The sequence below is a fragment of the Passer domesticus genome, chromosome 2 (assembly GCF_036417665.1).
Source record: "Passer domesticus isolate bPasDom1 chromosome 2, bPasDom1.hap1, whole genome shotgun sequence".
In the NCBI taxonomy this organism is placed as follows: Eukaryota; Metazoa; Chordata; class Aves; order Passeriformes; family Passeridae; genus Passer; species Passer domesticus.
This window is the reverse complement of record NC_087475.1, coordinates 106,014,640-106,027,626: the sequence shown is the minus strand read 5'-3', so window position 1 is coordinate 106,027,626 and position 12,987 is coordinate 106,014,640. Positions and strand designations below refer to the sequence as shown.

At 49.6% G+C, this 12,987-nt stretch overlaps 1 protein-coding gene across 2 annotated transcripts; it reads left to right on the top strand.

Moving 5' to 3' along the window:
* The first annotated feature begins 124 nt into the window (after positions 1-124).
* On the top strand, positions 125-12,263 carry TRIM45 (tripartite motif containing 45). 2 transcript variants are annotated; one of them, XM_064410326.1, is made up of 6 exons: positions 125-4,299; positions 7,015-7,745; positions 8,732-8,861; positions 10,680-10,794; positions 11,015-11,141; positions 11,937-12,263. In XM_064410326.1, exons 1-6 carry the CDS (start codon positions 4,286-4,288, stop codon positions 12,086-12,088), a joined length of 1,269 nt encoding a protein of 422 aa, XP_064266396.1. In that variant the 5' UTR covers positions 125-4,285; the 3' UTR covers positions 12,089-12,263. The 2 variants fall into 2 exon arrangements, with proteins under 2 accessions (XP_064266396.1, XP_064266395.1); XM_064410325.1 differs by lacking the exon at positions 125-4,299 and adding an exon at positions 4,317-4,919.
* The last annotated feature ends 724 nt before the right edge of the window (positions 12,264-12,987 follow it).

The window sequence follows — 12,987 nt, the reverse complement described above, 5'->3', positions numbered from 1 at the left end:
CCCTACTGTAATATCCTTCTGTCTCATTGTCCCAGTAGTGAAGGGAAATAAAAATAAACCAACTCCGTTTGTCTTCTCAGCATCGGTATTAAGTGGGCACAGCACCAAGCCTGGCAGAGCTCAAGAAGTGATTGGACAATATTCTTGGGTACATGGTTTGGTCTTAGGGCTGTCCTGTGCAGGCCCAGGAGTTGGAATTCAGTGATCCTTGTGGGTCCATTCCAACTCTGAGTATTCAATGATTCTATGATCTTTTGCATGTAGAAACTTACAGCCTTTCAGATTACTTCCCTCTCTCAAATATGGCTGAAGGGAAGCTAAAACAGCTTAATGGCCTGACATCACAAAGAACTTGCTTCCTTAGAAAAGCCTCCTTGGAAAAAATCCAGTTTCATCTTCCCTTCAGAAAATGTAGGCAGGATTCAGGAGAGATTAAAATATATATATATAGCAGCAGAAAGCTGAAAGTGGCAGCAGGTGGCTGGAAAGCTGCAGGGAGGAGGGGAAAGCAGGAATGTCTGGTCAGAAGCCAAGGCAGGGACAAGTCTGCACAAATCCTGTGTCACTGGGTGGTTTGGCTGCAGCTGCTTTGGTCTTCAAAGAGCTGCTGCCAACTGAAAGGGATAATGCTTGACCACTTCAGACTCTGTTTCCTGTTGCAAATCCGGAGGACAAGAGAAATCCATGCATCTTTTGCTGCTTTCTTTCTGTGTTTCCAGTGTTAACACATCTCCATGCCCTGTCCACTTCCTGTTTGCTGTTTCAGAGTTAAGCCGAGTCCATGTGTGATGATGGTGAGCCTTACATCAGTCAGTGAGTGGCAGAGGTTTAGGCTGCCAGGTGTGCTGTGTGACTGCCTTCCTCCTTCACCTCTCCCAGGTCACATTGCAGTGGCTGAAGTCCTGCTGGAGCACAGGTTTGATGTGTGACAGCAGCAGCTCACAGAAATGTACTTTGGAGTCCTGCATGAGAATGAAGATGCACGGGCTTATATTAAATGAAGTAACTTGAGATTCAGTTTAGTTTTGTCTCCAAAGCCCAACACAAGCCTGAAGACTAAAAGCTGCTGGCAAATTTAAAAGTGTGAAGGGAGACGTTTGGTAGTGAAGATGTTTCTCTGAAGAGTGAGTTCCCCTAGGACTGCTTTGTAGAAAATCTGTGAGACATCCCAGGACAGAAGTCCTCTCTCTCTGTCCCAGGTGGTGTTCCCAAGCAGGAGATCAGTGTTGTCCTTCAGCTGTCACATTCCCCCATGTGCCATCAGTTTGCAGAAATTTTGTCGTGTGAGGCTTGGGGCAATTTACTTGTGTGTCTTTGCACAAGTAAAGGTCAAATGCCACCCTCCTTTTAAAACATCCATGGTTTTAAACTGAAAAGGGAGAGATTTAGGTTAGATGTTAGGAAGAAATTCTTTACCCAGTGTGGTGAGTCCATGGGCATGAGGCTGGATGCAGAAGGTGAGGGCTGGGGATGACACCAGCATCTGTGCCTCACAGAAATGCTCCTCTCACCATTCAATTGCCACATAATTTCAAATGCATCTTTAGCTCACTGGGAGATGTTTGTAAATCCTTTGTTGGATTTTCTGGATGAGGTTGATATATAGGGGAAGAGCTGTCAGCTGGGTAATGATGCATCAAGTAGTCCCAGACCAAGCCTGGCAACTCTGCCACAGTCAGAGAAGTCTCTGAAACACAGTCTCTGAAAAATTCACAGCAAAACTGGACTTGTTGGTCAAGAGGAAAGAAGCCAACAGTATGTTCTACGTGTTTTTTCTTTGTAAATTCCCCAAATAGGTAATTTTCCACACTCCTCTGGGCTGCCATTAAGATAAGCTCAGCCACTTTGACAAGTTCTTGGGTTTCTGTCAACAAGTCGTCTTGGACTTTTTTTCAGTCCTGTTCACTAATGACTTCTGTTTCGCCACTTTTTCAGTTTGTTTCTTATGGCAGGATACCCAGAAACAACTCCCTAAAATTATCAGAGTAAATAGGTTCAGGAAAGCATGAGGCATCCCATTCAAAATTTGATAAATGGACTATACCCACACCTCTCACAGAGTCTAGGATGGAAATTACACTTTAGACATTTCTTTGAACATGCTATAAAAAGTTTTACCAATATTCCTTCAGAAAAATATAAATAGGAAAGCAGCATAAAGCTTTCCCCAGAAGAGGCTAATTAGGAGATACAATGGAAATATTAGGCAGAAGTCCTTGATTAGAAGGGAGAAGGAAACAAATATTCCATATCTCAGTGTAATGATCTAGTGCTTAATCATAGGAAATGAGAATCAGATAAACAGGAAAAAGAGGAAGGAGCTGGCAGTGAAAGTAAGGTGGGGAAAGACCAGATCACTCAGAGCAACTACTCTGGGAGGCTCTGATTGACATCATTAACAATAGGGGCAGGAAAACAAGTTTAAAGAGGACTTCATTTCAAGTAAATCTTGGGTCAAATGAGAATAATTAGCTATCCATCAACTCTTGTGGAAAAAAGAAAATGTTGGCTTAATTTTAATGACATTTTCATTGCTTCATTTATGTAACTATGCTCCTTTATTGCCCTCCAGTGTATATAAATTAACACATTGGATTTTTCATGCGCAAATTTTGATCAGTTACAAAGCAAACTCTGAATAATCCAAGATGTGACATGCTCTGTCAATCAAGTTCTTTGCAGTCCTTTGCAGACCAATGTGCTTAATTGGAGATATTAACAGAACTCCAGTTTACAAGTCCATTGAGTTGCCTGCCACAGTTTAAGATGTAGTGGCATGTAGGATGTAGGGACTTCCTCCCCTGGCTGACAGTACCCAAGAAAGCAATATTATGGGGAAAGTAACCAAAGTGAATCATGAGTTTGTACTAATGCAGCTCCTGTTTTGTGGGTCACCGGGTTAGTTTTTTGAGGTTTTTTAATACATTTCCTTTCTTTCCCCAAGTCTCACAGGACTCTCTTGATGATTCTCTCCAGCCCATTTCACTACAACTTCCTCTAACCATCCCGAGAGTGCTCCTGCTTTGTACTGGTAACTCATAAGTGCATTACTCAGCAGCAATCTGTGCTCCAACCTGATCAGTGGCAGGGCAGGTGATCAGATGAGCTGGGCTGGATCCTCAGATTTCCTCTGCCACTGCCAGACATGGCTTATTCCACCATCTCTCTGCAGTGAAGGAAGATGCTGTTCTCTAGGTAGCTGACCTTTTCTGCACAAAGGTGACATTATGACTCTTCCCCTGCTTTCTTCCCACACCCACGTTTATAGGGCCATTTACTATTCTTTCCTCCAGCCTGGTTAAAAGAACCAGTCTTTCTTTGTGACAATATTGAATATTGTTATCAAGTCATCTTGTCTCACAATTACTGCAGCTTTTATCCTCTGTAACCTCCGCAACCACTGCACTTGCTAATAGTTCATCTGAAGAAGGCTGTTGGAACATCTTTCTTCTTTTGATTGGCTTTGAGGTTGAAAACATTTCATCATGACCTAAAACTTTGATCTTGTATTACAACATAAAAGAGACAAATGTTTTGAGTGTATCAGAAGAAGAAGATGATTTCTGTGTTAAGCCATTGGGCATCAGAGAGGCATTAACATTTGTTACAGAGGAAATATTTACTTGTGTTATATACAGATATTAAGTATTTATCTACTGCTCTGTAAATGGACTCTCTGGTTCTAAAAACAAAAACCTGACTGGAGATCTTCCTGGCTGTTGATTTCTGACTTAGGGAACTGAAACTCCAGAAGTCTCCAATGCTCTTCGTGTTACATTGTATTCAAAACTGCCAGCAGGATGGGACAAGTAGGATACTGAATGTCCTAGGCACGCTAATGGAGGCTGGTAAAAAGTTCAATTATTAAAGGCTGAATGTGGTACTGTAGAAGACACTTTATAGAAGAGAGCTTTTTCAAAACAAGGAAAGCTGGTTTCAGTCTTTGAAGAGCTTACACATCACACTGATAAAGACAATCGTGTTGATGCCATCAAAGTCCAAGGGGCATCATGCAGGGCTTCGCTGACGCTGGGCTTTCCAAGGCTGCCTTTTGCAGTATTCCTAACTCCCAGGTGCAGTGGATGAGGACAGCCGCAGGGAAGCCCGGCCGCCTCGCACCGTCTCGGTTAAAGTTCCACCGCTCTCGCTCAGCTGCGCGGCGAGTTCTCCAGTGATCCGAAGGAAAAACTACCAAGGCCTGAAGGCATCCAGCTGACCGACAAAGAGGCTGCAGAGGCCAGTCAGGCGGTAAACCTGGAGGTTTGGAACTGGAAGAAGGGGAAACATGATCTGCCGGAGGTGGGTGGGAAGGGGCCGTTTCCCACACAACCGGCGGAGACACCCCCGCAGGTGCCGGAGGAGGGGAACGCCTCGGTGAGGGGGACAGGACAAAGGGGGCTGCGCCATCCCCTCCGGCCGCCTTTGCCGGAGGAGGAGCGGCGGGGTGGGCAGCAGCAGGGTCCCGGGCAGCCCCCGCCCCTCACAGCGCGGCCCCGCTCTCCTCGCGGGGCGGGGAAGGATCCCGTGGTGCGGGGCGGCGCGAGGCGTTCCCCGCGGGAACGCTCGGCCGAGCGCCCGTGAGGGGCCGCCGGCATGTCGGCACCGCGCTGCCCGCAGTGCGCCCAGCCCTGCGCGTCGCCGCGGCTGCTGCCCTGCCTGCACTCGCTGTGCGAGCCCTGCCTGCGCCGCCTCGGGCCGCCGGAGGGGCCGCCGGGCGCCGCCCGCCCCGTCCTGTGCCCGGTGTGCGACGCCGAGCTGTCGCTGCCGGCCGGCGGCGTGGCGCAGCTCCCCCCCGCCTGCCTGGCCGGGAGCCGGGGCCGGGCCGCGGCCGGGTGCGACCTCTGCGCCGACGGGGCGGCGGCCGGGCGGTGCCTGACGTGCGGCCTCCGCCTCTGCCGCTTCTGCTGCCGGGCGCACAGGTGAGGGGCGGCGGGGGGCGGCGGGAGGGCGCAGCGGGAAGGGCACGCAGGGCGAGCCAGGGCAGGAGCTGGCCTGCCTCCCGGTTTTTACCCTCCCAGGGCTCACCAGCCCTGCCCAGAGGATGTCCTGTACTCGGGTGGGGACAAGCAAGTTGCTAGCATAGAATCGTAGAATATCTGGAGTTGGAAGGGACCCATAAGGATCGTGGACCCCAAGACAGCCCCAGGAATCTCATGAGCCTGTGAGTGTTGTCCAAACACTTCTTGAACTTCCTGGGAATAGGTCCATCAGCCACCCTTTGCCTGTAGTGGTGTCCACATGCTGGTTAGCATCTCAGTTTGGTGTCACTGGGCAGCAGGCATGGGTATGGGCAGGTACTAGAAGGACAAGAGCCTCACATGTTGTACTGTCCCACTTTGGAAAAAACACATCTCCCAAAGGAAAAGGGGAACTTAAGTTGCTGCCCTGCCTCTCTCCACCTGCAGTACTATTTACTGTGTGTTTGTGTAAAAGCACCCTTAGGCAAACTGAAAGTCCTGTGGAAGTCCTGCCTAGTATGGTTGCTACCTGCTGATAATCAAGCCATGTGCTTGCCTGATACGTGTTGTAGAATTATTGCAGAAACAAGAGGTAACTGCAGCAGAGTTAAGAGTCAAAGAGGAGAGGGGTGCAGTGGCCTGTAAGCCAGGCAGAGGACAGACAGCACTACAGAACAAAAGTGATGTAAAGCCTAAATGGCCTTCTAAAGCAAGGAGGTGACAGGCAGGGTCAAAAAACACCCAACAGCACAAGCCAGGGAAGCCTCAGCCTGGGTTAAGCAACTCGGCCTATTCCCTCCATGTTTGCTGCTCCTTTCTGCTTGATTAGCAAATTCTTTCCCCAGAAGGAACTGAGACATATTCCTCCCTGCCCTGCCCCCCTGCACATACTGGTGCCTGTGGGGAAAATGGTTTAGGCTCTTAGTTACCTTTCCACTCCGGGTGTAATTTTCAGCATACCATTCCGATTAGCTAATGCCTCGTGCCCCATGGAGCTGCTGAGGAGTGATAAGAGACCTTGAATAGCAGCCTGCTGCTCTGCCAGGGATAACTGCAGAAGGGAGAAAGCAGCAGAAAATGTGTCCCTGTGACCCTCTTCCTGTAGTATTTACTGCTATCATTTTTTCACCCCACTGACATCTACAGACTCTCACTTGTTTCAGTTGATGTCAGAGGTCTAAGGAAACATTTTGAAACAGAACAAGGTCTAAGGAGAACCATTTTGAAAGGATTTCCTGGTGTATAGGGAAGGTTTCTATGGTTCCGAGTGCCATGGTTGTGCTCCTTGGAACAAGTGAGAGAGATCTTAGGCTGAAGTCACACAGCACTGGAAGGTTTTGAAAATGTGGTGGATCTAAGGGAGTTTACTGGGAAGCAAAAGGAGAAGCATAAGAGCCTGTGGTGAGGTTGCTTTCTGTTACCAGAGCAACTCTGCAGAGCTTGGTCCTTGGAGTATGTCTTTGGTTATGGCTTGGAGCTCCCATTGCGACTGCCACAAGTCATTAGTGCAGGAGACAAGTAAGGAGAGGGGGGTTTTGCATCCTTCTCAAAAACTAATTCCCAGTGTCCAAAACAGCAGAGAATGGAAATGTTCTAGTGCTGCCCTGTGACATGGTAGATGTCTAGGTTATAACAGGTTCTTTGTCTCCCATCCTTGGTCTCTTCTGAGCGGGACCTAACCTGGCAACCAGAAGGAAGCCAAGTTTGACTTTTGGAATATTAAGTGTTTTACTGTTTGATTGTCTTCTGGCAGTGGCCCGAACTAGATTTTCCTCTAAGGGATATTAGAGCTCACTTGCCCTGTGTGTGAAATCTGTGCTGACCATGCAGTCAGGGAGGCTCTGGGAGCCTGGGAGCAGCCCCTAATGAGCTTCTGCTTTGTGTGGAGCCTAGTTCTTGGGAGGGAATAAGTCTTTTGGGGAATTTCAGTGGAGACAGGAGGGAGCAGTGCACACTACGACTTGCAGCCTGTTGCAAATAGGCATTTGCAAAGGGTCTCAATTTTTGTGTTTTGTATCCAACATGCATAAAGTGATTGGTGTTTGCTCCTGCCTAGGAGACAGAAGAAAACGGCCTCCCATGCTGTGACCGAGCTGGAGAACAGCAAGGATTGCAGCCAGGCCGGGAAGCCTCTCCTGTGCCCCTCCCATCCCACAGAGGAGCTGCAGCTGTTCTGCGAGCAGTGTGACCAGCCCGTGTGCCGGGACTGCCTTCTGGGCAGACACCGTCAGCACCCCTGTGACCTCACCAGCAATGTCATCCACAGGCACGGGGACGCCCTGCGGGAGCTGCTGAGGAGCAGCCAGCAGCACATGGACACCCTGGAGGATGTGCTGAGCCAGGTGGATGAGATGGGCAGTGCTGTCCGCAGTCGCGCAGAGGCCGTGGCCACAGAGATCTGCCTGTTTGCCCGGGGCTACGTGAAAGCGATTGAAGAGCACCGGGACCGGCTGCTGAAGCAGCTGGAGGACTTGAAGGTGCAGAAGGAAAACCTGCTGCACTTGCAGAAGGCCCAGCTGCAGCAGCTGCTGCTGGACATGAGGACAGGCGTGGAGTTCACGGAGCACTTGCTGATGAGCGGCTCAGACGTGGAGATCCTCATCTCCAAAGGGGTGGTGTCCAGCCGTCTCACAAAGCTCAACAGCACTGCTTACAGCACCCACCCCAGTGTGGATGACAGGATCCAGTTCTCCCCCCATGAGAGGGCGGGGCAGTGTTGTGGCTATGAAGTTTTTGGGGCCATTCTCAATCAAGTTGATCCAGCCCGATGTACCCTGCATGGGGAAGGTAATGGGGTGCTGTACAGCAGCTGAATGGGAATGCACCAATCCCTGAAGTCACCCCTCCGCTCTCTGTACCCACATGGTGTGCAGGTTCTGGCATTGTTGGCTCCCTGCTGTCCAGGCATTGACCAGGGCAGAGGTAAAGCCCCAGCAGAGGTTGCATTGCCTGCCTATGGGAGCTCTGGGAACCAGGCAGCTTTTCTCATCCAGATGTGCAGAGCATATGGCACTGTTCTCCACAGCATCACCAGCCTCAGCATGAGGCTGAGGGTCAAGGAGGACTCACTCAGGGAATGGCAATGGCACTTGCAATAGCAGAACCCGATGATTAGCTGGTGGTCCAAGCTGCTCTGCAGCATGAGCCCAGGCAGATCCCCTTTGAGGCTGATTACATTTTTCCCATTACTGCTTCTGCTGAGATTGCTATAGGAATACCTGGCAATACCTTGATGGTTTTATGGATATTTGCTCACTAAGGACTTGGAGCTGGGCCAGCAAACAGATAATGTTCAGACCATCCCACAGAGCACAGCTGGCTCTGGTCAGTAATGGTCTGTACAGGGCAAATGAGACAGACCCAGAGCTTGTTTGATCCCTTTTGTGCCAAACTGTAGGGGTTGAGTTCTCTGGGGCACAGTGGGGTGCTGTTCCTTCTTCCTCTGGGATGCATGGTGCATCTTAGGGCCTTCTGGGAATGTGTCAGCTGGGCTTAGAGTGGCAGGCAAAAAGACCCCCGTGGTCTGTACAGATCTCTGGGCTAAACCTGCAGACATCTCTCAGAACCTATGGCTTCCACTCTCTCCTGGTACCCAGTCCTATATTGACTGTTCCCTGTGAGTGGAAGGAGCTGTAAACCCTGGAAGCAAAGTCCTGGCTGTGCTCTGATGGGGCTGCAACTCTGCTAAATAAGTGGGAGGTGGCAGTCATGGCTTGACTTGAATCCTTTGTAGTTCTGTTTCTTTCTGGTTTGGTGTTTGTTTTTTTCCCCAGATCTCCACAGTGCCCGTCAGAACCAGCTGAGTGGCTTTACCCTGCTGTGCAGGGACACTGCAGGGGAGCGCATGGGGCGGGGAGGAGAGGCTGTGCGCGTCACCATCACCCACAAGGACAAGAGGGACTGGTGGGTACCTCACCCAGGAAATCCCTGTCTTAGCCTTTCTGCCTCCCTTATCCTGGCTCCCCATTTGCTTAGGTGGGTGGGAGAATATGTTTCAGCATGTGGGTCAGAATCTGTAGAGGAAAAGGCACTACTCTTTCTCCCACACTGCTTCCTAGTGGTTGTGTTTGGCTGGACAGTGATTGCTGAGATTTGTATTAAATCTTTGGGTGATTTGAGCTTCTTAAAGGATTCAACTCCCTATGTGTGTTGCTAGGCAGAGGGAGCTGTTGTTCCTTCTCACTCCTCCCAGCAGACACCTGGGGCTCCTGCTTTTGTTAACACCTAATCCGTAAGTCATTGCAACCCCTGTATGACAGTCACAAGTCAGACAGTTCACCACCACCATGAGCCTCTGACAGCTGATGGAAGTGCCTTCTTCATGTTCTGGAGGAAGAATCTGTGTTGTGCTTTCATCCTTTTTCCTGTAGTTGCAAGCACTGGGTACTGTAACAGGTTTGAAGGTTATCTAGCAAAACCAGGAAAGGCTGCACTTGAGTTCTTCAATGTTTCCACAAGGAAAATTACCAACCAGAAAAAAATTATAACTGTTTCCAAACCACACTTGTCACTAAAGAGTAGCCAGGCACAAAAGCAAACCCAGTTGGGGGTTAGTTTTTAGCTGATTTTAGTTAGTTTTAGTTAGTTTTGAGTTAGTTTTACAGCTACTATATTGTTTTACAGTAGCTGGAACCAGATGCCGGCATTAATTTATTCCAGGAACACTCATGATGGGATGACCTGATGAAAAAAAGAGACAGGATGCTAAAACCCTTTGCTATGTTGACAAAGCACACAGAAGCAGTGCTGGCTGCACAAATGCTTATCAATAGAGCATCATTGTCCAAGAGTATTGTTCCAATGTACCTTCTTTCCATAAGTGCACCTATAATGTAGGAAGGTGCATGCCTGAGGGGTTTCTGGATTTCTCTTGGTGGGGAAGAGGTTGCTGTAGCCACATTAACTCCATTTCATGCTCTTGGCTGTATGCAGTTGCTGCATGGGTTGCTGAAAGCTGTCTGGCTTTGCTTTGAGGCACAACAGCTGCAGAAGAGCATGAAGCATCACCACACAGTTCATGGCAGGAAATTATGTAGGCAGCTGTATTGATGTGAAGTGTTGGGGGTGGGGAATACGGATTATAAACTGTCGTGTCATGGGGCCGGGAGACTAATTAGTAGGGTTAGTAGGGATTAGCAAGAACACCTTCCTCTATGCAGAGCTGCCTGATAATTGTCTGTGAAAAGCTTTTCAACTTCCTGTGGAGCAGGCAATTTATCCTCGAGTAACCATCTGAGGTTTTTTCCCTAGCACTCTGTTCACCAGAATTCCCTGTGAAACACAAGGAGCTTCACTAGGAAAAGGGAGAGTTTACCAACAGGGACCTAGAACTCCTCAGCATTGAAGGAAAGAGTTGGGGTCAGTGCAGTTAGGAGAGTGGTTAAAGTGATTCAAACCTACCCTATTATATCCTGTCTTCTTAATAGGTTTTTTGTGGGCAACTGCTTGCTGAAGCTGTGAATTTACCCCCTTTCTATGGGCTCTTATCTGATGGGATAATCTGAGTTGCAAGTGTGCTGTGTGTCATCTTCTGCCTTTTTGGTGTGCAGGTTGCTACAAATCCTTGCAGTGCAACTGGCTTTGTGTGACTTCCTTTGTATGGTGATTGCAGCTTCCAGCAGCAGGGGTGTGTGAAAGCCACTCTAGGCCAAACTCTGGTTTACATTTAAAGCAATTTTCTGCCAGTCACTGACCTCTTGGGTTTCTCTCCACTGTTCACAGTGAAGTCAAGCCAACAGTGTGTGATAATGGTGATGGGACCTACTGTATTTCCTACAGCCCTGAGGAGCCAGGCTTGTATGCTGTCTGCGTCTGTGTGAAAGGGCAACATGTGCAGGTAGCATTTCTTGTTTCTCTTGCACTGCTTCTTCTTTACCTACTTTTCTTTTCTTAGGTATTGGTTTCAAATCTGTCTAAGGATTACTTCTACCACGTAGCAGTTTAAGGCTGTGCTTAGTGATCTGTGACTGACAGAGTCACCCAGATGGTGTCTGAGAATGCAAACGCATCTGACAGCACCCATTGCAGCAGCCTCTCTGTTTGCTTGTCCTCTGCAGGGCTCTCCCTTCACTCTGATGGTGAAGCACAAGTTCCGTGAGCACCAGGGGGTGTTTCACTGCTGCACCTTCTGCTCCAGCGGAGGCCAGAAAGCCGCTCGCTGTGCCTGTGGTGGGACCATGCCAGGTGGGTGCTCAGCTCTCCCCACGCTGCTGGGATCAGGATTTGTTGCACCAGGTCCTCCCTAGTGGATAGAGGTTGAGGAGATTCTCTCACCCAACTCCCCCTTGGACATGCACCAGGAATGTGGTGAGCTCTGTGTACACCTGTTCTGACGGGGTGACTGCAGCAGGGAGAAATGCAGCAGGACACACGATGGGTTTTCTTCGGGGCTTTATGGCACATCCCATAGACAGAGACCTGAGCCAGCTGTGCAAGAGGTGGGGCAGGGCACCTCAGCCTTTCAGCCCTTCTGAGTGAAGCTGAGCAGCATTGCATCTACAGTGTTCCTGTTCCAGTGCTGGCATGTTGGGAGCTTGTGAGCTGTGTCACACAGTGACCAGCTCTGGAGAGGCCTCACTCCATGTTTGGGACAAGAGTTCAACTCCCTTGTTTAATCCCAACCATCTTCCCAGTGCTTCACTTGCATGTGTCATCATGTGTTTTATGTGTTTTCAGGATAGAACTGACCTCTTCCTTTTTCTGTGCTTGATCTGTATCTTTGGCCATAGACACAAGCAGCTGGCATGGGGTTCTGGGTGCCCATGTATTGCTTTATTCAACAGGCAAGGGGACAGAAAGCCATTATCAGCTTTCCCCAGCTGTTGAGTTGTTCTTTCTTTATGGAGTCCTGGCAATTTTGGCTTTGAATATATTGTGTTCTCATCAGCACACTTTACAGAAGTCCTGGGGCCAAAGCCTATAACACTGGGATTATCTGGCCCACTTTGGGTTGAGCTGCTAGTGCCTCTTCTCTTGCAGGTGGATACCAAGGCTGTGGCCATGGACACAAAGGTCACCCTGGCTGCCACCACTGGTCATGCTGTGGACAAGTGAAGGAGAGCTCAGAGTGTTTGTGTGGGCCACCCAGCGACACCTCACAGAGGAGTTTGCTCAGGACAGTGGCACTCTGAGTGGCCAGGTGAGCTCCTGGGAGTCCAAGGCACTGCTGCTGGCTGCTCCAGGAGCACAAATGATCCATGAGGATCCATACGATCGATCCCTGCACAGCCTTGCTGCCAGCAAACAGCTGGGTTTGAGTTGAGAGAGGGGGGATGAGGGAAAATAAAAACCGTGCCTTATGTTCCACCAAGGGGTGTGTATGCATAGTTATTTTGTGCTCAAACAGGAGCAAATTCTGGGAATTGTACTGCTGCCTGCACTTCTGAGGACTTGTGGCCTGTGAGGACATGCTCTAAGGGGAAACTCATTCTGAGCAGTGACCTCACTGTAGGGTCAAGATGTGTCCTGTTCTGCAGGGTCAGCAGCCTCTGCTGTCCTTCTTGATGAGGTTAAAGCTGCTCATTGGGGCCCATTCCAAAGGGTTTGTGGTCATGCCTTGGAAAGGCTTGGCAACCTGAATATGGCTTCTGCCTCCCTGTTGGATATGCATCTGGATTCCAGCCTTGGATGTGTGCACGTAGCGCAGTCGTGCTTCTGGGAGCTGCTCTTTGTTTGCAACTCCTACACTTCCTCCAAGTAAACTGTAGTCTCATTACAGCCTGAGTGTAAAGCAGAGGCAAGGTGAGTTAGTCATGTATCTGCAGGAGGGCCCAGAAAACCTCCTGGCACTGATAGGAACAGGAATGGGCGTATCATTCACCTGGTCTGTTTGTTCTCCATGGAGATATGTGGGACACGGCGCTGCTGGAGGTGATGGGGGAGCCAGGGCAGTGCCCAGCTCACCAAGCGAAGATCTGGGGGCAGTTTGAGCATCAGTGGGAGTCACAGACACAAGTTTGCAGTTGTCTGTCCAGAATTGGAGCACAGGAGATGGAACACAGCAAAACTCCTGGATTTGGCTTGTGCAACC